Here is a 27,987-nt window from a genome sequence, read left to right on the forward strand (position 1 = left end):
CGCGATCTGCTTCTCCTCCCCAGACCACCTTCCGTGGGCTTCTCCAGGTAAGAAGTGAAGCTGTCATCCGGAGGAAGCAACACAAGTTCATTTGGTGATTTATCTTTCTGTATGCAATTGCTATGCCTTAGGCATGCTAAGGACAGCTTCCCTGGCCCTCACGTTCCAGAACTATGTCTGCCTCCACTCTTGCCACAGTGTCAGGAGCCCGAGTGGTCCTGGTGGACCTGGTTGGCTCCATCTCAGGCAATGACCAGCTCAGCTCTGTCTCTCTCTTGCCTTCTGCCATTCTGGATATTACCTCCCTGGGACTCAGTGGACCTCGACCTCTAGATGTTGGCTGGCCCTGAGCTTGCCAGTTACTCAGTCCAGGATGAACATGAGGTGGAGGGCTAATGCTTCTTCCTGAAGCAATTAGGGCAGCCCTGGCCTGGGAGATTTTACATGGATCTTAATTAGACTTGGCCTCCTGCCAGGGGAAGTAACTCATCTGGTCTTGGGAAGGGAAAGTGGCACAGCATGCGTGCCTCCCACGTATCCTATCCACTTAAGGCTCTGCCCCGCCACTGAGGGCGAAGTGGAGATGGATGTCATGGTGCGTCATGCTGGGGGGAGGCTGGTTCTTTAGAAGACAAGAACACTTGAGTGGCAGAGTAAGACTCTGGGGGGGAAAGGGTACATATCAAACAAACCGTTTCCTTGGGATACACTGCCACATGGGATAAGCCCACAGCACACAAAGGTAGCAAGAGAACAACAGACACCTGCCTGCTCCACATGGGGCCCAGCTGTCGTGGCCTGGCTTACTGGGCCTCTGAGGTTACAATTTCCAGGGTGCCGGGCAGAGGAGGACTGGCTAAACTGGGCCTCAACTGCCTTTCCCACCTATTGCCAACTCCCAAGGCCGAGTGCATCCCGGGAAGCTCTGAAGTTTCGTGAGGGCTCGCAGATGGGCATCTTTGGGCTATGGGTGTCCACTGCAAAGCTACGATGCAAAGCAGCAATAGGCGTGCCCCCTCAGTGACTCTGGCGCCTGAACCTATGGCCCAGGATGCTTTGGACAGTTGCCATAAGGCAGAAGAAAATGGAAAACGTCCAGTTAAAAGGCAGAATCTATTTTGTTGAAAACATGTGTATGTGTGTGCCTTGCAGACACAGTACTCCTTGAGGGAGGCTTGTGTAGTTCGTTACAACACAGACAGGGATGGGAGGTAACTGCGCACTTGGTCGAAAACGAGCAGCATCATTCTGCTCCCTGGGGCCTCCGCGGGGTGCCACAGGCGGCGGGGTGGGGGTGCCAGGCCAGCGCAGCTAGAACCCGTCCATCATGGCCAGCAGATCGTCCCCCTTGCTGGCACTCTGCTTCGGCTGCTCCGTGACCTCAAACTCCCCCATGATGCGAGCCAGCTCCTTGTTCCTTTGCAGGTCCTGTTGGAGAAGTGAGAGGGCAAGGCCGAGAAGGGGGTGCGTCAGCACGGCTGCTTCTCTGAGCAGATGGTGTTGAAATTTGCCCCGCCATTGTGATGTGTGTCAGGATAGGGACTCTGGGTACATGCTGCCGAGGGACGGAGGGAGGGCCTGGGATATTCAAGGTTAGCCCGAGATGAGGATGGGACTGACTCCTGGCTTGTGTAATCACGGGCACCCACCTGAGTAGCTTGTATATTGATAACCTCGTAGGATAACTCTTCTGGCCTGGTGAGCGCAGCTTGTCTGCAGGAGGTGGTAGAGAAGCGGGTCAAAGGTTAGAGTTTTCTCCTTGCCAGCGTGGCACACTGGCATCTGATCATTTGGCAGCCTGTTTTTTTTTTTTTTTTGCCTCACCTTCTGCCGCTTCCCTTCAGCTTTCTGCCCTTTCCCCAGCAGTGCAGACTATGCTCCAGAAAGTCAGGTCCTTATCTGTCTCTGTGCCTTTGCATGTACTGAACTGGGCTGAGAATGTTTTTCCCCCTTCCTCTGCTTGGCAAACTCCAAGACCAAGCCCGAATGCCAGCTCCCTCCATCTGCCCGTGCAAAGTCAATCACTGTGTCCTCCATTAGCACATTTATGACACGACACTGAACTAACTCATGTCGGGTACATTCTCTTCCTACCCTGTGAGTTTCTGAGGACAGGCTCTAGGTCTTATGCTCCCTTCTTTGTGTCCCTGGCACTTAACCATAGTACCTGTCACACAGAAATGCACAAAAGTTAGTTCATTGGGTATGGAACTAGAATCGCCAGGTTCTATATTGGGGTATGAGGAGGATCACGTGAGATAATGGTGCAAAAGTGTTCTATAAACTGTAAATCTCTGTGAATCTGGGTGGGTTACTATCCTTATTGGTTTTGGGGGAGACTACCTTATCCCAAAGATATCATGCTCTGACTCTCCTCTGGTTTCTTAACAGATTTTTCTTACTATGATTATCTTGACTTCCAATATTTCTTGTTCAGCTACGCTTTGCTAAGTAAAACCTTAGAACGATTTCTTGAAAAAATCCAGAAGGTTCAGACTATTTAATACTGGTGGATTCTTCTTTAAGTAGGTGATTGAATTTGCTGGGTTTTCCTCTGTGACCCTTACATCTATGTTTATAAGTAATACTGGCTTATAATGGCCATTTTTTGGTTCTTATCACACTTAGGATTTTTAGATATGCCTTGGAAGAAACAGGTTTAAAACATACTCCTCCTCTTCATCCGTGGTGAAGAGATTCAACCGGAATCCTGGCTCAGGGCCACTGGGTTTCTTAATCTCCATCCCTCCCATCAGCCTGGCCAAGAAATTCAGCTCTTCTTTAGCAAGAGGGTTTGGAGCAATGATTTCCTGCAGAAACAATTTCATGATTTTTAGCTACATGAAGGTGATCACATTTCCTGCTGAGACCCAGATACCCACGGCAGTATTACAGAACCAGGCAAAACAGTAACTGTTTCAATTGTCCTGGGAAGAACTGTGTCCAAATAAATTGTAGAAAACAGGCTTAACCCAAACAAACAATCCACATCAGAAGCAGAAGGACTTTCAGCAAACCAGAGATTCTCACAGCAAACCAGAGATTCTCACACTTTCAAGATGAGTAGAGGGCCCCAGGCATCCCCGTTCTCCTCAGACGACCTTCCTAGGAGAAGAACATTGCTTCCTCTTCCGTCAGTCTAGTTTCCTGGGCATTTACCAGGAACCTCAGCCAATGCCCCAGGGCCAAGGGCACTCCTTTCATAGGAGCTACCACACTGCCCTCAGGTGGTCACTATGGTGAACACACACCCCGGACCCATTTCCTCCTCCTGCTGTCTGGCCCTGCTCAACCCTCACCCCTCCTTCCAAGCCTGCTCTGCTCCTCTAAACCAGCTGCTCCCTGCTCTGCTGTCCTTTTTTTTTTTTTTTGGTCACTCTGCCGCCAGTTATCCAAAGTAGAGTTCTCTCCCTTCTTCCTCACTGGAGATAAACCCCTCTGCATCTTGCCTAAATGGCAAAGTCCAAATTGCTTAAGCCTCTTTCCAATCGGGCCCCAGGTTCCTGGTCTAGGTGAGTCTCTGGCCACCTTCGTCAGTTGCATTATGATCTAGCCAAGCGGGAGAGATGCTGCTTCCCCGCTTCCCCCAAATACCGCTCTGCTCTTTTGTCCCTTGGTGCCTGACACCTTGGTCTGCCTGCCCATTTCTCCTTCTAAGTTACCTTTGCATCCCTGGGTTCCCAGCCCATAGAAGGCATTCAAAAAATGTTTGCCAAAGAGCTGGGTGTTTCCTGACCTGTCCTAGAGTTAGCTAGTAGCTATTTCTGAGAGATTTTATAAAGATGGAATTCAGAGAATCCAAAATCCCACTTGAACTTCGCTGCCACGGCATTATATAGGGTAGCCCCGCATTATGGAGGCTTGCTGCGATGATCAGGAGACATGGGAGCACGGACTCAGCATCCGCAGATCCCCAGGGGCTTGGGTACAAATGCTATTTCACCCGGCCTGGTGTGTGGTTCTTGCTTAATTATGGTGGCTGAGCCGAGCCTAAAATTACCTAATTAGTCAGATCACTGGAAGTCTTCATGAGAAACTACAATTAAAAACCTTTGTACTTGTAAGGCCAAACTGAGAAGATTGCAAACAATGAGAGTGAGGGAAACACTGGCTAACTTTGAAGTCTAGCGTTTCCACTCTTCTCCTCGTCCAGATTTTTATGTTGAGAAATAAGCTCTGAAGTAGAAGAAGGAAGGCAGCAGCTCACCTGTGTCCGGGAAGCTAAGTTTTTGGATGCTCCAGACATGTGGGTTTCCACGGGCCGGTTCATACTGTACCTGGTATCAACAGAAAACTGTGAAAACATCGTCCAGCCCTTTCACACCGACTTCCTCCTTCATCTTCTTCTTTTTTTTTTTAAAGAATTTATTTATTTATTTGACAGAGAGAGATCACAAGTAGGCAGAGAGGCAGGCAGAGAGAGAGAGGAGGAAGCAGGCTCCCCGCTGAGCAGAGAGTCTGATGCGGGACTCGATCCCAGGACCCTGGGATCATGACCTGAGCCGAAGGCAGTGGCTTAACCCACTGAGCCACCCAGGCGCCCCACACCCACTTCTTTCTAACTCATAAATGTAGTGCGTCACTTTCATTTTGAGACATTAAAAGGCATCCAGAGGGCTGCCTGGGTGGCTTGGTTGTTAGGTATCTGCCTTCGGCTCAGGTCATGATCCCAGGGTCCTGGGATCAAGCCCCGCTTCGGGCTCCCTGCTCTGCAGGAAGCCTGCTTCTCCCTCTCCTACTCCCCCTGCTTATGTTCCCTCTCTCCCTGTGTCTCTCTGTCAAATGAATGGATAAAATCTTTAAATAAATAAATAAATAAATAATATCCAGAAATGTGCTGGGAGTATAGAATATAACGAAGTGGATGTCAGCCACTCAGATTTCACACTTTCCCAAAGAAAAATACCCGCAAAGCTGCGTGGAAATGGCTCTTCTGGGAAAGGGATGTATACTACCGCAGAGCACATAGGAACACTATGTGACGGTCTCGCCTTTCTGACCTCCCCTGGGATGCGGGTTTGGGCTAGTTCTCTTTCATGGCCATTTACTATCATTTATCTCTTCAGCCTCATGAGCAGCCTTATGTTTGGAAATGTCAGGCACCCTTTGAAAATGTCAGCGCTCTGCATGCCTTGTATCTGAGGGGAAATGATTTCACTTGTCAGTAGGAATTTTCATAGCGGAAGTCAAGTTGCTTTTTTAAGTGAAGTGACCTCCCTTGGACTTGAACTCATTCAGGGAGGGAGAATTTGCTTACATATTAGTTCCCAGTTTCAGGACGCGGTCTCCATAAAGTTCAAAAGAACCTTCTTTTGGTGCGGTGACATAGTGCCCACCATGCTTGAATTCTACTTTCTTTGCTTCTTTGCCTTTGTCGGTGAATATTCTACAATACAAATATGACATGATGGAATGTTCTCCAAGCTTGGGGAGTCCTGGAGGCTTCTTTATTCTTGGTACTATGGGACAAAAAGGAATTCATGCACTCCTTCAAGATAAAGATGTTAGCTGAAGCAATAACAGTGGTAATACAGTAATAATAATATTTACCAAGCGCACGTTATGTGCTGTGTGCTGTGTGAGCACTTCAGAGCATTACTATCTTATCCACACTCACAGCAACCATTTAACAGATGAGGAAGTGAATCCTGAAGAACTGGGTGGTTGGCCTCAAGTGTCCGCTGGGCGGCACAGCGGGGCATGAGAACCTGACTTTCTAACTGCCACGCTTTACTGAAGGAAGCGGGGGACCGAGCAGGGCACACTCTCTGTGGTGGCCCACATGTTGGTTTCCTGGCACCCCAAACATTGGTCTGACAATTACAGTTGAAAATTCACCTGATGAGTCCAGGAACTTCAGTTCCCCAGGGAACAGGTCCAGACACCGGCAACACAAAGCGACCATTAGAATTCTGCACTTTGTCCTTTAGAAATATGGATACCTGGGGAAACAAATACACTTGTCATTTTTCTTGGTATGTTTTCCTAGACACAAGCACTCTGAGGAAGGGAAGTATATAATGGCTTGGGGATGTTACCTAGGCAGTTTATAACAATGAGAGGGAAAGTGGGGTGCCTGGGTGGCTCAGTGGGTTGAGCCTCTGCCTTTGGCTCAGGTCATGATCTCAGGGTCCTGGGATCGAGCCCTGCATCAGGCTCTCTGCTCGGCAGGGAGGCTGCTTCCTCCTCTCTCTCTGTCTGCCTCTCTGCCTACTTGTGATCTCTCTGTCAGGTGAATGAATAAAATCTTCAAAACAAAACAAAACAACAACAATGAGAGGGAAAGACTCAGCATAATCAGCCCTGAAGAGTTACGGTGTTGTACAAACAGATCTTTTGACGTGTGTAGCAAGGCTTCCAGGTGTCCTGTATTACCCCATTTTAGAGATGAGGAAGCTGAGGCTCCCCGAGTGAGGGGACTTGCCCAAAGAGAACAGTAAGAGGGCTACGATTCAAAACGAAGTCCACACCCATTCCTCAGTTCCCTCCTGAACTTCCCATACAGCTCTGAGGCAGGAGCCATCAGAACCTCCATTTTAGGGATGTGGAATTGGCAGCTCAGATAGAGGTTGACACACTTCCTCGAGGATCCCCCAGCTCATAAGGGGCAGAGCTGAGGATTCAACCCTGGTGTTTCTGACTCTGGAACCCAATCTTTTGGCCAAGTGCTGGACTGGTGGGGCTGGAACACATGGGTCCGGTTGGCATTAGTGCTTGAATGTTTTCTGTGTGACTGAAAACACCACATTATACTCATTTCTACTTCCTGGTTTGTGTGCCTTTTTTAATGTTTTTAAGTAATCGCTATATCTGTACCCAACATGGGTCTTCAAGCTCAAAACTTGGAGATCAAGAGTCGCATGCTCTACCGACTGAGCCAGCCGGGTGCACCCTGGTTTGCACACTTTGTGTTGACGTCAGGGTCACATAAAATCCCACAAAGGCTGTAGCAGTTAATCAGTTTATTGGATCTTAGCTTCCTCATCTGTAAAAGGAGATAAATTTGAAGACCCCTTCAAACTCTAAAATGCTACAAGATTATATTCAAAATATCCTCAAAAGCAAGCATCTGTTGCATGCGAACAAGTAATGTTAAGCGGCTGGCTCTGGGTTTTGGGTAGGTTACACAACCTCTCTGTGCATTGGTTTTTCTCTTTGCTATACTAGGGGTCATAATTCTATTATTTTTCAATAATTATAATTCTATTATTATTAAATTATTATAATTCAAATATTATTCAGTTCTATTCAATGGGCAAGTGCTACCAGCTAAATCAGATAATGAAAAGGCAGTTATCACAGAGTCTGATGCACAGTAGGTGCGCCAAGCATGGTAGGTAATATGCTCAGTATTACAGTCTAATTGGACATAGGACCTGAACATAAAATGGGGAAAAGGGAGAGTATAAAGCAGGAGATGCTGCCTAGCATATGCTTACTTAAGTAGCCCACTAAGGAGAATGACCACAGGCATGGTGGTGGGTAGGCTGACTGTGGGTTTGGAAGTGGGCCTAGAGGAAGGTGGGTATGAAGACATTTTAGAAGCAGAGATGGGAGGGCACAGGGCATGTTTTTTTTTGGGGGGGGGGAATGTGTAAACTGGTTTGATTGGAGGGTTTGTCTGGATGACTGTTAAGGAATTTTTAAACCTTGAGATTCTGTGACCAAGGGATGTGAATACGAGCGTGGAGAAAGAAATTTTGGAGGAGTGGGAATGTATAAGTATGTGCTGGACTTTCTGTGAACCTGATTGCAGCAATGTTGACTATGTCACAGCAGGTCTGAAATGTACACGCTTCCGTCCAGTGTGTAGCTATGTTCGACCCAACAACCTGCCCTTGGCTGGATGGGACTGTTGGGTCTGTCCGCTTGCCCAGCCCCTCTGCTGGCCCAGTGTAACTGTCCCCTGTCCTCCTCCTCTCACTCTACCCTTTTGTCCCCCAGCTGATCCCATCTATTCCCAGTGCTCACCTCTGTGCTGATGGCTCCCAGATCTTGAGCTGCCACTTAGCTTTCTTCTCTGGGCACTGGATGCCTCTATCCCATTGCCCATTACATGTGCCCACCTACAGCTTCCATGGGGTGCACCTCAAATTCACCCTGCTTGGAACAGGGTCATCAATTGTATTTCCAAACCCGATCCTTCTCTGGTGTTCCCAATCGTCGTGGATGATACCGCCTGGGCACCACGCCAGCAATCTGCACTCCCCTGCCCCCGCCTTCCCATGTCTATTTGGTCATCAAGCCCTGCCTCTCCAGTGATCACACCTTGTATCTGGGCCCTCTCCTCCACCCTGTCTCTAAGGCAGACCTTTGTCACCTCTGGCTTGGCTGCTGCAGGTGCCTCCTACCTAGCTGGGCTCCCTGCCTCCCCCTCACCTGGCTGGGATCCCTCTCCAATCGGCTGCTGGAGACTCTTCTAAACTTCTATCTGACCTTGTCCCTCTCCTGTTTCAGTGGCCCTCTACTGCCTGCCAGATAATGTCCTGTTGGCCCTTGTTCTTCTCTGTAGCCACGTTCTTCCTTGAATCCTATGTTCCAGCCACACCCAAACGCCTGCAGCCTTCTGCTCCCCCACCACCCCCCACCTCCTGCACCACCAAATACGCCAGGCCGATCCGAGCCTCATGCCTGTATTGAGATGATGTCCTCCAACAAGGGTGTCCAGTTAACCCCTCCCTGTATTTCCCATGGGCCTGTGAAAATATCTTTTTAAAAAAAGATATATATATATATATATATATATATATTTTAAAAAGATACTTTTTAAAAAAGATATCAGATCCTCTATGAAGACTTTTCATTTTCTTTTTTAAAAAATTTATTTAAGGGCGCCTGGGTGGCTCAGTGGGTTAAGCCGCTGCCTTCGGCTCAGGTCATGATCTCAGGGTCCTGGGATCGAGTCCCGCATCGGGCTCTCTGCTCAGCGGGGAGCCTGCTTCCTCCTCTCTTTCTGCCTTCCTCTCTGCCTACTTGTGATCTCTCTCTGTCGAATAAATAAATAAAATCTTTAAAAAAAAATTTATTTAAGTAATCTCTGTACCGAATGTGGGGCTTGAACTCACAATGCAGAGATCAAGAGTCACACACTCCACTACTGAGCCAGCAAGGCGCCCTGACTTTTGATTCTCTTTAGTAGAACTGACCACCCTCTCCTTTGTGATCTCTCTCTTTCTATTCTTCTGTTTTAAAATCAAACATCTGGGGGCGCCTGGGTGGCTCAGTCAGTTAAGTGGCTGCCTTCAGCTCAGGTCATGATCCCGGGGTGCTGGGATCGAGCCCTGTATTGGGCTGCCTGCTCAGCGGGAAGACTGCTTCCCCTTCTCTCCATGCCTGCTGCTCTGCCTACTTGTGCTCTCTCTCTCTGTGTATCAAATAAATAAATAAAAATAAATAAATAAAATCAAATGTCTGTGAGGTGCTTGTCCCTTTTCCCCTTCTCTAATGAGTTCCTGAGGGTAGGAAGCACATGTTTCCTACCAAAAGAGGAAAAGCAGGTTGCAGAGCTGTGGGGCCCGAGAGCTGGCTGAGGCGTGTCCCTGAGTGTTCGCGTTCCCCAGGGTGGCGGCAGGGCTCTGGTGGCCAGGAGGACGGTGAGCCAGGGATGTGACTGCTCTGGGAACGTGGGTGAGCAGCTTGGCAACTTCAGCAGTGAGTGAAGCGTGCGGGGCTTTGCACAGTGTTGTGGTTGCTGGTCTGGCCTCCCTAGAGGAGGGCAGCACTGCTGAGGGCAGGAGAACCATGGTGGGAAAGTGGGGGTGGGGGTGGGGGTGGGGGGGAGAGGTGGCAGAATGCGACCCTGCTTCTCACACCCTACCTACCCATGGATGAGGGAAAAGGAGCAGCCTCCACAAGGGGCCAGAAGACTTCAAAGGCCACCTCTGTGCCGTAGGCTGATAATCCTTCCTCTGGGCTCTCGATCTGCATATTCAGTTGCTCACTTGACATTGCTACTTGGATGCCTAATCGGCAAATCAAACTTAGATAGAATTAATTAATTTGTCTACTCAAATATACTTTCCTCAGTCCTTCCCTCTCTCGGTGGCATGAGGCAGCAGCAGCTGCTCAAGCCAGAAACATGGCAGTCATCCTTCATTCTTCTTTTCCTTCCTCCCCACGTTCAACTTCTTAGTAAGCCTCACTGCTCTTGCCTGGACGGGATACCCCAGAGGTGATGACCTCTCACTGTCTCCACTGGCAGCACCTACGCCAAGAACTTTCATTTTTGTCATTTCTGTAAGTGTCCTCACTGCTGTCCCATCTCCGCCCCATCCTGTGCAGTTCATCTTCCAGAACACAGATCAGACGTTACCACTGACCTTAGGGTGCCTGAAATGTTTTCTCTACTCTTAGAAAAGAAGCCTCCTTAGGGCATAAAGCCAAGCCAGTCTGATTATGGCTGATGTCTGGTCTGATTAGTTAGTGCCTCTCTGCACACTACACCTGTGATGGCACACCCCTCCTTGCCTAGACGGGTTTCACTCATGCTGGCTTCCTCTCTAAGGAACACATCGTGCTTTTTCCGTCTCAGGGCCTTTGAATGTGCTGTCCCTTCCATTTAGATGTGCTTCCCTGAGATTTTTGTTAGTTACATTCTCAACTAAAATGTCTGTCCTCAGAAAGGCTGCCCTTGGCTTGACTTTGACTCTCTCATCTAAGGATGCATGGTCAGCTAACAGGAGCTACTAGTCAAGTGTGGCTATTAAGATAATGAGGGACGCCTGGGTGGCTCAGATGGTTGAGCGTCTGCCTTCAGCTCAGGTCATGATCGCAGGGTCCTGGGCTTCTCCCTCTGCCCCTCCCCCCGCTTGTGTGGGCCCTGTCTCTGACAAATAAATAAATAAAAGCTTTAAAAAAATGAAGCTAAATTAAAAATTCATTTTCTCAGTCACACTAGCCATATCTCAAGTGCTCGATAGCCACATGAGGCTGGTGGCTGTCATATTGGACAGCATAGATCTAGAACCTCCATCGTGACAGACGTGCTATTGGATAGCACTGGTCTCACCCGACATCCCACCCTGTTGCCCTTTATAACTTTCCCTTATCTTGCCATCTTCCTAAGGTTATCAGAACAAGAACCTGACTTCCTTATCCTGCCTGCCTCTTCCTACTAGCGCAGAACCCCGTTAGGCAGGGCCTCGGTCCTGTTCATTTTCGTATCTCTAACACTGAAAACAGTGCGCTCCATAAACATGCGTTAGACCGATGAGTTTTACAGGGGTGAGCTATTTCCGAGGGGAGTGGATCACGGAGGGGAGGGATAGGGAACATTCTATGAAGAGGCGAAAGACGGAATGCTGTTTTCTAATGACTGAAACCACGGGGAGCACCCGAGGGAAGGAAGCATGAGTGGGAATGAGAGGACAGGAGAGAGTGGCTGAGCTGAGGAGGCTGCCCTTTTGGAGGCAACTCCGGAAGAGCTCTGGAGGGCCGAGGGGGTCGGGGATGGGGATGGTTGTAAAGAACGGCTCAGGAGTCCACGCGGAAGTGGACTGCGGTTCCACAGGAAGTGGAACTGGCCAGCCCCGAGTGCAGGTCAGGCCCTCGAGCACACTCAGACTACTTCTCGTTCTTTCTCCATACCACAGAAAGCTCTGGATATCAGGATGAGGCGTTTTGTATTCGCTTTGGTTAAACAGTAAGCAAGGAAGTATTAGATCAGACCTGTGTTTTCTTGATTTAGTCAGTAAGTTTTACAAACAAATCTAAAGACTATCAGGGCTGTTTTGAAAACAGAAAATCCTCACCGGCAATCACAAATTGTGGCTGAACAGAAATACCATGCAAGACCAGACTCAGAAGACCAGCCTAGCGTCACGGAGCAGTGGCTGAATATTGTCAGGAGACGTGATTCCTGTTTTTCTTCATGAACATTCTGATGTTTCATTGCTTGCCTATTTAGCAAATAAAGCTTAATGTATTTTGTAGTTTAATATACTTTACTGATTTTGTTATAAGCTTATTATTAGGAGTGTCTTTTTATTATAACGAATTTTTTTCTTCTCAAAACTGCGAAATCAATACGGCTCACATCACCATAATCCATAAAACAATGCCAAATAGGCCCCGTTTAGATAAGAATCTGATGCAAAGCTTTCAATATCTTAAAGTACTACAAAACATAATGTTATTTGTACTTTCATATTTTTTATTTTAATCGATGACTATTAGAGATCTTAATTTATATTGGTGTTATTATTCCTCGAGCCATAGCAAATAAAATTATTCATGAGGGTTAAACATAAAATTGGCCTCCGAGTTGGAACCTATTTGTCTTCCCTGATCCATGGAAGGGAAGTAATGATCAGGCACTAAGGACATCCTATTGCTTCTTTTTTTTTTTTTAATTTTATTGTGTGGATACGTTACGCCTACACAAGTACAAGATTCCAAAGGTTCAAAGGGTATACAGTGGAACATAAGTCTCTGTCCTATTCCCACCCTCCATGAAGTTCTCCACAACCAGGAGGTAACCACTGGGACCAGTTTCTGGAAGGAAGCACTCTGTACTGTACACATATGAGCGAATACACACATAATACACACACTGCTTCAGCTGTGCACTCGCAGTCAGGCATCATCAGATGAAGAAGGTAACACTCAAGAGAGGTGATCTGCCCAAGGTCACGGAGCTGTGTTGGAGCTGGGATTTAGACGCAAGGATGCCTGACTCTAGAGCCTCGGCTCCTTTTGCCTTATCCCGCATCCTTCCCTCAGCCATGTGTTAAGTTACGGAGAGGATCAAAGTCCTATCCAAGAGAGACAGGCCCCACATTCAAAAGCTCCACAGTGTGTTTTTAAAAGGTGTAGAGCTGTTCTGAGTAGGCCTGACAGGGTCAGGAGGCAGCATCAGTTGGGAGGAACAGCCAGCAAGCAGAGGGGGCCCTGAGCCAGGCTGGGGGCACAGGAAGGGAAAGGAGGATGTATAACCTAAAAAGGCAGCCTCGGGAGGCCTTTAGAGGAGGGTCAGAGAAGGGGAATCGAAGACGATGCTCTGCTTTAGAGCTGACTGAGTGAAGAAGTGGTGGGGCCCTCAACAGAAACTGGGAAGTTGGAAGTGGGGCAGGAATGGAATTTTGGAGACGAGTTTTGCTGCAGACCTTACGCTGTAATGGGTGGAGACGTGGGTCTAGGTCGCAGAGCTGGAGCAAGGGGAAGGTGTAGGTGAGACGCCAAAGTCTTAGGTGAAGGTGAAGGAAAGGGAGGAAGAAGGAGTAAGGGGCACAGAGCCGGGAGGGGTAGGGCAAGGCCAGGACGGTCTGGTGTCAGGAGAGTCCTGGTAAGGTGGGTTTCATGGGGTGGGACAGCAGCCTCCTGACAGCGTCAGATACTGGAGAGGTTAAGGATGTGAATGGTTTGAGAAAAGGCTTTATTATTAAGATCGGACTGGTAGCCTTGAGAACACATTTCCTCCGGAGAAGAGAACAAATCATATTTTCAAGGAACTGGGAAGGAATGGCCGTATCACTGCCTTCCTTGGTGGACTGAAAAACTGCTGAGATTTCTTATCAGGAAGTTTGTCATTATGGAGCCAAACACAGAGGAATCACTAATGGGCAACCTCAGCCCTCTTCCGCCTGATCACTCGGCACCCTGTCTCCCTCGGGTGGCGGTGGCACGGGGTCCCCGGGTTGCCCAGTCACTCACCCGGATGTGCAGGTCCTGGAAGAAGATAAGGAGCGTCTGCCGAATCAGCTGGAACTCCCCATCTGAGAGTCCTCCGTATCTCTGCCGGAGGCAAAGCAGAGAGACACTTCACTTCCAGAAGTGAGGTGAGAAGTGCAGACAGGCAGTGCTAGGCAGGCACTTGGGGGCGGGGGCAAGAGAAGCTGGCAGGGGGCTCGGCTGCTGGGGTGAGCATGGTAGACCAAGAGACCCTGAGGCTGACCCCATCAGGCATCGCCTGTGCAGGGGGGCATTTCACCTTTCCTGTTCCCCAAAGATCTGGAGGGACCCTTCCCCAACATTTAGCAGAACGTCCACGGCCAACGGCCTTTCAGAAAAGTTAGGAGGACATGACCATGCTCTGTGTCGTTGCTTTCCTGATGTGGAAGGAGACAGAGAGAGGGCCTCAGATAGGAATGCCTTTTATGTGACCGAAATGGATACATGCAGAATTTTGGAATTTTTCGGGAGAGTGGCAGGCTTTGCCACCCCTCATCCTGTTCTGTCTGTCATAGAATCTGGCTGTTTTTTAACAAGGGAACGAGAACAAGAATGGGGCTGAGCGGTGAGGAACCGGCGACCCGCTTACATCAGTCAGCTGCTGGAATGTCTCCTCCACCTGCTGCAGGATGGCTGGGGAGTCTTGGATGAAACCCTTGATGGCGTCTAAATGATTGAAAGTGACCAGCAACACATCCTTGGGGCGAGGACACAGCAGTACTTGGTATTTGAAAGCCATAGTCATCAGGTCATAGAGCTGAACAAAATACACAGAAATAGACATCAGCACCGTCACACACGCGTTCAGGCAGCATTTACGGAAAACCCGTTCTGGGCGTCTCCTGGAGCTCAGGTGACCACGTCGGTGATCATTCAGACGGAGAGTGGAAAGGGGATGGTGAATTATGAAGCTAGGACGACGGGTATAAACCAGGGCACTCTCGGGAAAACCAGGATTTCTGGTCAGCTTATGCGTGCCACTGATGGAACACGTTAGGAACAGCATCGGCAGCTGCGGGGCCCTGGACTGCGTCCTGGCCTCAGAGAGAGCAAGGTCAGAAACCAGGCCTCTGCTGCCACAGCTGATGTGCTGTGGATGGCCCTGGCCTCATCCCTTTGCTTCTCTAAGCCTGACTTTTCTCTTCTGTAAAAAAATATTCCCCCGCGCGCCTGGGTGTCTCAGTCGGTTAAGCAGCCAACTCTTTTTTTTTCTTTTTTTTAAAGATTTTATTTATTTATTTGACAGAGAGAAATTACAAGTACACTGAGAGGCAGGCAGAGAGAGAGAAGGAAGCAGGCTCCCTGCTGAGCAAAGAGTCCAATGCAGGACTTGATCCCAGGACCCTGAGATCATGACCTGAGCCCAAGGCAGCAGCTTAACCCACTGAGCCACCCAGGCGCCCAGCAGCCAACTCTTGATTTTACCTCAGGTCATGATCTCACGGTTGTGAAATCGACACCCACATTGGGCTCCACGCTCAGTGTCGAGTCTGCTGGAGACTTCTCTCTCTCCTTCTCCCTCCCCTACTTCGAGCTTGCTCTCTTTCTCTCTCTCAACTAAATAAATATGTAAGTAAATACAATCTTAAAAAATACTCCCTAATTTCCTGTTGTTGTTAAATAGCTGAGAGGAGTCAAGGAGAGATTAGGTGTGCAAGTGGCAAGTATGAAGTCTGACAACCGTGTAAGAGCAACTGTAAGTGATGAAAAACACCTAATGAGATATTAACAAGCTCCACGTGTGGTCTGACCATCCACTGATGATCAGAGGTGAGACACTGGTGAGGACCAATGTAGTCAAGATAGGTTTTGTGGAAGCAGAAGGCTGAGTCATAGGCTCACACTGACTGAGGGAGGGAAGAGGCATTCCTGGCGAGGGGAACAGTGTGCAGGGGGGCCTAGAGGCAGCAACAAATGTGCCATTTTCCTGGGAGAAACAGCGAGAAGAACAGCCTGATTAGAGAGGGCAGTTCGTGTTGGGGTCAGTAGGAAACACAGTTGGATAAGTATGGTAAGGTTAGGATACTAAAGGTTTTAGAAAGACAGGCAAAATAATTTAGACTAGACATGGTGGGGATTAGGGGAGCTACTGAAGTTCTCCGAGCTATCACGATGGAAGTGGTAATTAAGCTAGATTAGGTGTCCGGCAATGATGAGATGGGATGGAAGGGAGACTGGAGGTGGGGAGATTAGCTAGTAGGTAGCTCCTGATAGGTGTGTAATAACATCTAGGGACTATAAGAATGAAAAAAAGTTTGCTGGAATAATCCAGACATAAGGCCTAGAATAAAGATGGCGGGCATGGAAAAAGCCATGAAAAGAAGTGGGTATGATTCTTCGAAGGAACTGGCTAAGTAGGTTTGGGGCCGAAGAGGACGGCTGTCCGAAACAATCACAGTGTTTTCTACCTGGTGCCTGGGAGAAGGCTGACGCTGACAGTGGCAGGGCAGTCTGGGGGTTGGGGGGTGGAAGGAACCAGTCTGGGAGAGAAGCTAGAAGCATGAGCAATGCAGGAGAGAGACTAATTACATCCATGGAGTGTAGTGCTGGGCACACCCACATACATCACCTTGTTTCGTCCCATTCACTCTTCACATGGGACTCTATGACGAAGATGTTAGCCCCAGTTTAAAAATGAAGAGACTTGCTTGATTTCACATAGCTGGTAATAAGTGGCAGGGTGAGCTTTGAACTCAGGACGTTCAGATCCTAGCACTTGCTAGAATTTTCTACATGATCTCATTTCTCCAACATGCAGCTAAACATTTAACTTAGAAAGCTGAATAGCCGGGAATACCCTGGGGCGTGTGTGGCCGGAATGTAGAATACTGAAGATACAGACATTCTGTTGTCATTATCACACGTTAAGCCCCTGTGGTGGATAGGATACCATGAGAGGAATAAAGGATAAAACAAGGTAGAAGATAAAGAAGTGAAAATTCAGAGTTATTCAGTAAACTGAGTCTACAGCTAGCAACTGGTAAGGCTAAGACTTGAATCCAGGTTTTTGATTCCAAATTCTGTGTCCCTTCTCCATGGAAACCTAAACCTTCTTAAAGGCAGAAGGAGAAGAGCGAGCAGTGCAGGGATGATTAACATTGACTGAACATTTATTATGTGCCAGGCCTACGTGTGTTATGTTTTCTCACTTACCCCTCCTGAAACTGATGAAAAAGCCATTATTATCCCTGTTTTATAGATGAGAAAATGGAGGCTCAAGGAGATAAAGTAACTTTCCAGAAGTAAGGGAGAGGAGGTAAGGGCACAGTTAAAGGGAGACAGCTCTCTGAGGTTAGCCTGGCAGGAAGTAAGCACAGGTTTTGTATAAAGCTTGAAACTCACTCAGTCCTCGGGATTTACATAAATTCACATAATGGAGGAGCTAAAAAATGAATTCTTTAAAAATTGTTATTATTGGGCGTCTGGGTGGCTCAGTGGGTTAAGCCTCTGCCTTTAGCTCAGGTCATGGTCTCAGGGTCCTGGGATCGAGTCCTGCATTGGGCTGTCTGCTCAGCGGGAAGCCTGCTTCCCCCTCTCTCTCTGCCTGCCTCTCTGCCTACTTGTGATCTCTCTGTCAAATGAATAAATAAAATCTTTAAAAAATAGTTATTATTATTGTTATTATTAAAAGTAACTGAAGTTCATATTTGATTCAGATTTCATTAGTTTTCCCCTAATGTCCTATTTCTGTTCCAGGACCCCAGTTACATTTAGTCATCAGGTCTCCTTAAGCCTTTCTTGGTTGTGACACTTTCTCTAACTGTTTTTGTTTTTGGTGGCCTTGAGAGTTTTAAGTACTGGCCAGGTACTTATAACATGACCTCCAAATGTTATCTGTTTGATTTTATTTATTTGACAGAGAGAGAGAGAGAGCGCGCGTGAGCGCACAAGCAGGGGTAGCAGCAGAGGGAGAGGGAGAAGTAGGCTTGCCACTGAGCACGACACCCCATGCAGGGCTCAATCCCAGGACCCTGGGATCGTGACCTGAGCTGAAGGCAGCTGCTTAATGGACTGAGCCACCCAGGCACCCCACCTGTCTGATGTTTTTCTCACAATCAGAATGGAGTGTAGGTTTTTGGGAGGAAGACCACCGAGTTAGAGTGCTATCCTCATCACACTGCATCAGGGTACACAAGACCAACATCACTTATCACCATTGACCTTGCTGTGTTTGTCATTTTCCCACTGTAAGTCAGCTATTCTCTGTCCTTTTCATACTGCCCTTTTGGAAGGAAGTAACTGAGTATAGCCCCCATACAGGGAGGGGGGATATCTATATTCTGAATTTTTGAATATTTTTTGAATAGAAGATTTGTCTATTCTCTGCCATTATTTACTTGGAATTATTATTTTAAAAAAATCAGAGTGCCCCAATAATTTGTTTCCCAAAGAAACAAATATGTTCAGGGGCGCCTGGGTGGCTCAGTTGGTTTAGCATCCGCCTTTGGCTTGGGTCATGATCCCGGGGTCCTGGGACTGAGCCCTGCATTGGGCTCCTTGCTCAGCGGGGAGCCTGTTTCTCCCCCTCCCTCTGCCTGCCACTCCCCCTGCTAGTGCTCACTCTCTGTCAAATAAATGAAAGAAAAAAATTTTTTTAATATTTATTTATTTATTTATTTGACAGACAGAGATCACAAGCAGGCAGAGAGGCAGACAGAGAGAAAGGAAGGGAAGCAGGCTCCCTGCTGAGCAGAGAGCCCGATGCGGGGCTCAATCCCAGGACCCCAGGATCATGACCTGAGCCGAAGGCAGATGCTAAACCGACTGAGCCACCCAGGAGCCCCTAAATGAAAGAAATCTTAAAAAAAGAAACAGATATGTTCATGTTCCTTTTTTTTTTTTTTAAAGATTTTATCCATTCATTTGAGAGAGAGTGACTGTGAGAGAGCACGAGCCCCTCATGGGAGGGAGAAGCAGACTCCCTGCTGAGCAGGAAGCCTGACACGGGGCTTGATCCCAGGACCCCAGGATCATGACCCAAGCCAAAGGCTGGACACCCAACCAACTGAGCCACCCAGGCCCCCAAATATGCTCACGTGCTAAGTAAAGACTGAGCAGTTTTGATTTGGCTTTACAAATGCCTCGTTTCCTCATCACAGAGCTGATGTTTATTAAGAATGAAGCAGAATTAAAGTTTTTAGGGATAGGCACTTGCATTGGGTTGAGGAGTGTGTTTTTAAATATGGGTCTGAACGCCAGCTCCCTCTTTGGGCGGGTGGAATGACATGATCATCAGAGGGGTTGGGATGGATGACTTGAGGTCCTTTCTAACTCTGGAACTCAATACCAACAACTGATATTTACACATACCTTTTCTTGGCAAGGCACCACAGCTTATCTCCTCTCATTAGACCCAGTCTGTGCTCATGCACCAAAGATACAAGAAATGCAACCAATGGGACAGAGGCAGCGGTCTGCTCACCTTATCCATGCTGGCCTGGTTCAGTCTCATAATGGAGGCATGAGCCAGGCGATCATAGACAGTCCTCAGGGCCTTCTTGGAGTAGAGCTCTTGGGGTTTGAATAACTCTTCCATAAACTTTCGATTGAACATGGTTGAGATGATGTCATTCAGAACTGTAGAGACAAGAGAGAAAACAGCTGAGCAAGGTACCAGAGGCAGATTTATTCAGGAAATGCTGTCTGTGTATGAATGGAATGCAGGAGCTGGGTCTATGCAGAGTAGGGATGCTGATGTGCTGGTGAGATCTGCTCCCTCGGGAGAAACCATCAAGGCGTCCCAGTAGAAAGCAGGGTCCAGAGTGCTTTATGAGACTGTCTCCGAGCAAACAGAAAATGACAACGTATGAATGTGTTGTGCTTCAGTGGTTATAAACCACTGTTATACGTATGTTTTCTCACTTGATGATAAGGGAGATGTTTCTTTAAAAAGGATTCCTATGAACATTTTAGATTAGATCTCCTCCTTAAAATGAGAAACAGCAGTGCTCTTTTTTCAGTTTGTTTAGCTAATCTATAACTTAAAAAAAAAAAAGATTTTATTTATTTACTTGACAGAGACAGTGAGAGAAGGAACACAAGCAGGGGGAGTGGGAGAGGGAGAAGCAGGCTTCCGGTTGAGCAGGAAGCCTGATGCGGGGCTTGATCCCAGGACCCTGGGATCATGACCTGAGCCCAAGGCAGACGTTTAATGACTGAGCCACCCAGGTGCCCCACTAACTTATAACATTTTTACTTAAAATTAAATTTTAATTAAAATTAAATTTTAATTAAAATGGGACCAATAATGGTAATTGACTCTTTTTAAAGAACAAGCATTTTATGAAAATAGACAAGTCTACCCACTGGTTAGAGATGAAAACATTTCTAATGCTTCTACAAAACATATACTTAGATTAGCACCATTTTAGAACACCTTAATTTCTACATTTAGTCTATAATATTGATATTACACTGTGGTGATGTGTCTTATATTGTTGTTCAAATGGAAAATTTCCATCTCGTGATAATAAAATCCTAAGGGATGTGCAAACCAAAGTGTCTATAATTCAAGTTTTTCATTCACTCATTCATTTCAATATTTTGTGCTACTCAAATAATAATATTAGCTGAAGGCCAGGAAAACCCTCTGGTATAAGAAATAGGAACAGGTATGTATGAACACACAGATCTTTTTTTTTTTTTAAGATTTTATTTGTTTGACAGAGAGAGAGAGACACAGCAAGAGAGGGAACACAAGCAGAGGGAGTGGGAAAGGGAGAAGCAGGATTCCCAGCTGAGTTGGGAGCCTGATGAGGGGCTGGATCCCAAGACCCTAGGATCATGACCTGAGCTGAAGGCAGACGCTTAACAACTGAGCCACCCAGGTGCCCCTGAACACAGATTCTTCTTCTTTTTTTTTTTTTTTTTTTTTTTTTTAAGATTTTATTTATTTATTTGACAGATGGAGATCAGAAGTAGGCAGAGGGATAGGCAGACAGAGGAGGGGAAGCAGGTTTCCTGCTAAGCAGAGAGCCCAATGTGGCGCTCAATCCCAGGACCCTGAGATCATGACCTGAGCCGAAGGCAGAGGCTTTAACCCACTGAGCCACCCAGGCACCCTGGAACACAGATTATTCATTAATTAAGCCAGATATATCCTGACTTCAGGGTGACAGTATATGGATGCTGAATACTATGAATATACATTCATAGTAATTAAAACTTGAAAGAAAACCGATGACTTACAATAATTTTACAAAATCAGTTATTAAACATGAGTGATTATCACTGAAGGATACAAATGCCCCTTTCTCTTGCCAAATGTTGCACTAGGTGATTGGTTGTGACCATGTATTTTAGAGACAGGGGGCAAGGTAGCTCATTAAGGTCATGGTTTCAGGCACCCTTTCCAGCTGTAGTAACTTATAGAAGTACCCTGGGGGCCACACCAGCATCGGGGGGCCTGGCTAGCCCAGTTCGTAGACCATGCGACTCCTGATCATGGGGTTGTGCTAGAGCCCCATTTTGGGTGTAGAGATTACTTTAAAAAAATCGTGGGGTGCCTGGGTGGCTCAGTTGGTTAAACATCTGACTCTTGATCTCAGCTCAGGTTTTGATCTCAGGTTAGTGAGTTCAATTTCCATGTTGGGCTCCTTGCTGGGTATGGAGCCTACTTACAAAATCAATCAATCAATCAATCAATCAATCCAGCTTTAAAAAAGGGATCTCAAAGAGCAATTTTGGGGGAAGGGGGAGCTGTGGGCTGGTTGCATTTAACTCTTACATGGAAGGGCTAGAGAGAGAAGGAGAGAAGGGATCTCCCATATTTTGACAAAAAAGAACTAAATGACTGACTCCTTTCAGATGTGTTGAACTCACAATTGACCTTGTACTTTACTTGAGGCTCTACCCTCTTTGTGAGGAAGAACCAAATCCATTACCAACACAGGGTATCTCTCACATCTGACAATGTGAAACCGTCGCAGCTTGCCCTTCATGTGCACTAACATTTCCTCAGTGTGGACAGCTTGGAGACTGAGGAACTTTTCTGGGTTTCTTCATGAATGGTCTTTCGGCTTAGAACTAAGCAAGCAGGGACCTGCAAGAAACTGAGTTTTCTAGCTTTCTCCTACCATGGCCTGTATCAAGAGCAGAATTTACAAACAAATAGGTACAAATGAAAAGCCACATGTGAGGCCTTGAGAGAAAGAATTTGAAGAACTTTCCATGGATTTATGTAGGGCAAACAGGTGTGCCCAAGAGGAAGAATTCCAGCTGAAGGATCACATCAGCTGATTCTGTCGATGCTTTCAGTTGCTGCCATTTGCCTGGGTGCTGAGCCATTTCTCTAGGATCTTTGAGTCCCTAGCAGCATCTGTGAAAATAGCTAAGACCCAACTATATCAGTTCTAAAAGAAAGAAAATTGCAGGGGGGGGGGTGTTAGTCACTCTGGCAAAGTAAAAAGCAAAAGGAAGGCTTTCCCCCTGGGCAGAGAATAGGCTATACACCATTATGGCTCCTTGCACACTAGCAGCCAGAAAGTCTTCCTGTTGTTCAGAGTATAGCACACGCTGTCCTTGGGGGCCGAGCAGTGGATACAAATGACCCCACAGAGGACATGGCAGTTTGATGATAGGGCCCTGGTACCCAGAACTCCCACCTCCAGATTTAAGTCTTTGGAAAGAATATGGGGGCACAAATTGGCAAGTTTATACCTTACACTCTGCTTTCCCTAGCACTTGGTTGAGGTGGGCCTAAATCTGTACCAGACATGAGATAAACACCAGCACCCAAAGTGAAACTGGCCACCGTCCTTGCCCTAGAGAAGCAGCCTACGTTGTATTTAAGTTAAACCTGAGAAATGGGTTTAAGCAGACCTGTCAGTCAGTCTTGGTGATAGTTTTTGGCACTTGCATGAGCTTCGCATAAGTTCATGAGGCAGGAATGCACTAGAAGCCAGGTTTTGGGGAGGGGGGGGGTGCTAAGGCAGGAAAGGAAGTAATTTTTCACAGGTGCATCAAAAGTGTTAGCAACTGAGTTCTTAACAGATCAGGTTGCTTGTCCCAGGTTCTGATTAGGAAGTCTGTTTCTGCTCATTATCTTGCAAATGCCTAAGTTAAAATAAATTCCAATGATTCAATCATGTACACTAATGGCCTTCCTAATATACACCTCTTGCTTGAAATTCCACCCTGTGTCAAGAGGTGGGCCAAAAATTACTCATAGGAAATGGTAAGACAATAAAAGTATATCAAGCACTTCAGTTAGGTTTTTCTTTGACCCTGGCCTGTTGAAATAATTCTCTTGATGAAAGCAACCGAGTTTTTACCAACCACCTGTGCTATACATTTGTTTATTAGGAACATGCAATTTGGAACCGAGGGTAAAAGGGAGAAGCTACTACTTCTGGATGGTTACCATTTTTGAATCCTTACTATGTTCCAGGCACAGGGCTTAGAACTTTCCATGCATTCTCTCTTTTAAGCCCCAAGACAACTCTGAATTATTCTCCCTACTCTATCAAGGAGGAACACTGAATCTTCGAGAGGTTCAAGTCCAAGGTCACACAGCTGGTGGTGGAAGTGAAACTAGGATGGGGTGTTTGGTTTTAATGCTCATTCTCTTAGATACTACATGTGCCATCTCCTCAACATACTTGGTATGCTGAGAGCACTGAGACTCAACAGGACGATGGCTGATGACATGCATCAGCTGCACCAAGATGTCTAGTGATGGAAGGTCCCTGCGACATTTAAGGCGGAGAAAGGCTAAGGTTTTATTCTGAGGAACCGGCAAGTTTTTCTGGTTTGCCGCTAGTCCTGGCCGAAAGGGAAACTGAAGATTTGACACAAGGCCATAGCGCATGCGCGTCCGGCAGCCACGCAGCCACCTGCTTCCATTTTCCTCCGTTCCTCCGTGCGGAGGAGAACAGCTCAGGGAGGAGCCCTGGCGTCGAAGCATAGTTCTTTAGCTGTGCGATACTGTCACAGAATTGTTTTAAGGACTACCAAGTAGGACAGCCGACCCAGAAGTGTAGCTGATGGCCTGCAGAACTTGGAACCGATGAGACAAATACCTCTGGTGCCATATGGTCCTTTGGCCAAGTTGTGCTTGGTTTACATGCTATGCTGTATTTATTTAAGTGAGAGATTCCAATGTACAACCAGTCTCTTGGCTAAAGAGAAACTCATGCCTGGGTTTTTCCTTAGACATATTTAGAGTGGTCGCCCAGTCAGCCCAGTGATGAAGGACCCAGTGAGCCTGTGGATGCAGACTGAACGCATGCAGCCCAGAGATAGCATACCTCGTTTTCTGTCCACCTCTGTCCATTCATCTACATGAAGCATATAAAAAGAAAACACCGTTCATGAAGCAAGAACATTCTTTTCAAGGAGGCTTTAAAAATACCAATTCCAATGATCTGGTCAATGAAACTTCATTTTGCATGTTTGCATTAATGTCTAATGTAAATACTCTCTGCCTTCCAGTTGAAACTTTGAAAAGGTTGATGGGTAAATTAACAAGTTCCAAAAAAGCCCTGGAGAGGGGCCTCGTGGGAGAGGAAACCCAGCACTAGCTCCCCTGGGGTTTATCTTGAAAGGCAAGAAGTCATTTTCTCATTATGCTATGAGAATACACATCATTCAAAACAAGGCTTTGCAAAGGCGCCTGGGTGGCACAGTCAGTGGAGCATCTGACGCAGGCGGACCGGGGCGGTGGTGCCTCAAGGGGTTCACAACTCTAAGGGACCTTGGCTCCCTGCTGTTGACAAAGTGGAGCCGGCTGGGGAAAGCATGCCCGGGGTTCCCGCACTCTTGCGGACAATGACGCTCAGCTCCAGCAGAGGTCGCTGGAGTGCCACGCGCTCCCCGCCCCGGTCCTCCTGAGGATCCAAGGGAATTTGATAAAGCATGTCCCGCTCTTTGTTATTTTTCCAGATGACTTGCTTATGCCAATTTCACTTTAGTTGTATTTTGAGTGGGAGGAAGGCCCAAGGCTATCCAGACCTGCCTGCTGAATTGGAGCTAGAGAAAGAAAAATAGAACTTCGCCACCATTGGGTTGCTCAGTCCTTCACTATGATCTGCTCACATTGGAAAAATCATTTACTGGCTGTGTGTCTCAGCAGCCCCTCTGTAAAATGAGGGATGTAAACAAAATGTAATAGGGTCTTATTGATGAGGATTTGTGAGAGGACTGGCGTGAGGCCAAGGCAGCTTTTATTATTCTTGCTATTGCTTAAAACGGGGACAACATCCAAATGCAACACTCCGAAGTTGCCCCATGGCGAGAGCACTTCCTTTCTGTTGAATGCTAAACTAGAGGCTCCGCTGTGGTGAAAAACTGCAGCATCTGCATTGGCCTTGTGGGAGCTGCAGGGCCTCCAGGAGACCAATTAGTTGTGTAAGAGAATGAAAACACCTAGAAGAAATATGATTTCCATTCACAGCATCAGCGGGGACTCATTGACCGTGGCTGGTGTTTTATGGGCCTCTGTGTACCAGCAACTGTCACGGCAGCTCCTGTGGCTACACCAGCTCTCACTGGTGGGATAGAGGGGGTGATTCTCAGCTTTCTGAATCCTGCACCCTCCACCCTGTTTTCTGGCTGTCGCCTATGAGTCCCCATGAGCCAGTTACTTTCTGTCATTTCTTTCATAAAATCAGTGGATCCATTGGACAATTTTTTCAGAGCTCCCCCTTTCTTCCTGATCTCCCATCCCCAAGGATTCTGATACAGTCCCCCTACGAATGGAACTATAGTGTAGCAGTTAAGGACATACAGGCTAAGAGTATGAGTTCTGGAGCCTGATGACCTGGGTTCAAATTCTTTATTCTTCCTCTTACTGACTATGTAACCCCAGGCAAATTAACTTTATTTTCCCCATCTGTAAAATGGGCATAGTATAACCTACATGATGGTACAGTTGTGGGGATTAAGGTCTTCAGAGAAGTCACCTAAACTGTGGAAGGAAGGGGTGTGTGAATGTGAATTACTAAAGAGCTGAAACTCCTTAAAGCTGTATTTAGCAAACTCAGAAGAACTATAGCTCCTGAAGACAAAGGAAACCAGTCCCTTCATATTCACAGAGTCTTGCCCAGACCTCTTGAAAGCCAACACCTGCTACTCATTGTGTTAAACATGTTGAATACATGATCTCATTCAGTTCTCACAAATTTGCTGTGAGTATGTGTGATGCCTGTTTTATGGAAAAAGAAACAGGCTTATAGAGGTAACTCTCCAAGGTCATACATCTAGTTAAAGGGCAAAGCTGGAATTGGAACCCAATTGTATGGCTGCAGAGAGTATGCTCTTAATTGCTAATTTATACCATTTTTCAAGATGCAGACCGCCAGCGCAAGGACGACCTGTCAGCTCACTGGTGCCATTAGCCTGAATGCAATCACAGAACATATGTGCCAAGGAAAACAGAACCCTCTTGAGGAAGAAATGGCAACATCATATAAAACAGCCAATTTAGATCATCAGTTCAACAAACATTGACTGAATACCAATTTATTCTGGTCTAGGAGCTATGCTAGGTGCTGGAGTACAAAGACGAAGAAAATAATCACGTTGGGGGGAGACACCCACAGACCATTTCAGTATAACTTGGTCAGTGAGTGGTAAGATAGGGAGAGGCATGCATGGGGTGTGATGGGAGTATTCTCAGACCCTTGCCTGGTGTGGGGAGGCTTCCTGAAGGAACTGATTCTCGAATAATGCAGTATGGAAGAGGAACCATTAGCATAGACATGGGAGCTTTGGGGTAGAATGGGGATTATTAGCACAGAAACGTGAATGAATATGTTTTAAATGTAGGCCTCCAAGCAGTTTGGTATTAAGATACAAAGTAGGAGGCAGGCACTGGTGGAAGGTGGGACTACAGAGGTGGAGACAGATCAGGTCACCAGGGACCCAGAAATGTCCTGCCAAAGACTTGGTCTTCATCCAAACATCAGTGAGAGCTGACAAAGGGTTTTAAGTAGCAGGGCGTATGGACAGATTTGCATTTGAGAAAGCTCATGGGCAGCAGTGTGCAGAATGAATGGAGAGGGTATGCGATAGGGAGTTCTTTTTATCTCATTGTGCATGGACTTGGACTCAATCACACAGACACAGTAGTGAGTGTCTGAATATGTATGCTTAACATCTGAATCTGTACGTTTAACATCAGTTGAGCGTAGGGATTGCTGGAGAGAATAAATTTTTAATCTAGGGTCATGTCGGTTACCTTTACACCAATTTATCTTTCTCTACCTTGAATTATATATTTCTTCTGCACTTAATCCCAGGAAACTTGGTGAAAGCAGTTGTTGGTTGAGAAGGGAGGAAAAGAAGAAGAAAATGGTGGTAGAGAGTTCTGGGTGGCATTTCTCTGGAGATTAGATGTGGTGTATATGGATGACAGACTTTGCATTTTAGAAAGTCTCATATAATTATTTCCAGAACTTTCTTCTCTTCCAATAATTGTGAAGGGAATAACCCAGCTTTCTTATGTTTTCTTTTACATCCATTATTTCAGAATCCCACCTTTCTAGAAATAGCTTCTGAAATTAGCAAGACTGGCCTCAGCTCAAGGAGGATAGCATACAGAGGAAAGGAGAATCAGCACCTGTTGGGGTGCGGGGTGGGGGGAGAAGAGGATGCTTGGATTAGCAGGGTGTTTCCCAGGTGATGGGCGCCGGGTCTCCTATATTTGGGAGGGACTGGTTGTCAAGAGAGACAGGGAAATCATCTCTCCAGTTTGAGGGGATGAGGAAATGGGATGTGTGTGTGTGGGTGTCAGGTCCCTTAATAATAGACCCTAGCATGGGTATTAAATCCTTCTGCTGTGAAAATATTTTTGGGGAATTTGACTCCTGAGGGGCTCTGAGCGGATGATCTGTGGCTACAGGAGCGCGGAGTGCAGGGGTGTTGGTCAGTCTGTAGGGGGGCCTGGCTGTGGAAGTCCGGCTGTGCGCGCGGCGGCGGCGGCCGCGAGGGGACCGGGCTGCGGGGCGTGGGGCTGGCTGTGCGGGCCGGGCGCCTCTCACCTTTGCGGGCCTTGTCTGCCGGGATGTTCTGGGCCCGCAGCCGCTGGTCCAGGATGTAAAGCATCTCCCCGCCCAAGTTCAAGAAGAGCAGCGGTAGAGTCCGCAGCGACATGGTGCCAGATGCGGGCGGAGGAGGCGAAGGGCCACGGGGCTGGGTAGCCGGCGGCCTGGATGCCCGGCCTTTGGGTCTGGTCGTCTGGTTGCCAGGGCAACGCGGCGGCTGGCACAAGGCGCCAATCAGAGGACCGTTTGTTGGAAGGCGCCCGGGGCGGACGCTGATTGGGCCGGCGGCAGCGGCCTCCGCGGTAGGTTGCGTCCCCGGCTCTCCGGTGATTTTCTC

General features: G+C 47.3%; 1 protein-coding gene across 2 annotated transcripts; it reads right to left on the reverse strand.

Annotated features, from left to right (window-relative positions):
- Positions 1 to 1,099: 1,099 nt before the first annotated feature.
- On the reverse strand, positions 1,100 to 27,972 carry OSCP1 (organic solute carrier partner 1). Of its 2 annotated transcripts, XM_059135363.1 has the most exons (11): positions 27,648 to 27,972; positions 23,916 to 23,945; positions 19,091 to 19,245; positions 14,258 to 14,425; positions 13,651 to 13,731; positions 5,839 to 5,942; positions 5,258 to 5,386; positions 4,208 to 4,277; positions 2,671 to 2,810; positions 1,650 to 1,713; positions 1,100 to 1,428 (listed from the first exon to the last, which is right to left on the reverse strand). In XM_059135363.1, exons 1-11 carry the CDS (start codon positions 27,757 to 27,759, stop codon positions 1,312 to 1,314), a joined length of 1,170 nt encoding a protein of 389 aa, XP_058991346.1. In that variant the 5' UTR covers positions 27,760 to 27,972; the 3' UTR covers positions 1,100 to 1,311. The 2 variants fall into 2 exon arrangements, with proteins under 2 accessions (XP_058991346.1, XP_058991347.1); XM_059135364.1 differs by lacking the exon at positions 23,916 to 23,945 and having other exon boundaries at positions 27,648 to 27,945.
- Between the last annotated feature and the right edge of the window lie 15 nt (positions 27,973 to 27,987).

This window comes from Mustela lutreola, chromosome 10 (genome assembly GCF_030435805.1).
Source record: "Mustela lutreola isolate mMusLut2 chromosome 10, mMusLut2.pri, whole genome shotgun sequence".
Lineage (NCBI taxonomy): Eukaryota > Metazoa > Chordata > Mammalia > Carnivora > Mustelidae > Mustela > Mustela lutreola.

Coding starts and splice junctions, on each gene's coding strand:
- OSCP1 (XM_059135363.1), bottom strand. CDS start 27,759: ATGTCGCTGCGGACTCTACCGCTGCTCTTCTTGAACTTGGGCGGGGAG. Junction 5,943..13,650: donor TCCAGGACCTGCACATCCGG/GTGAGTGACTGG, acceptor TTGTTTCCCCAG/GTATCCATATTTCTAAAGGA. Junction 4,278..5,257: donor CTGAAACTGGGAACTAATAT/GTAAGCAAATTC, acceptor TGTTGATACCAG/GTACAGTATGAACCGGCCCG.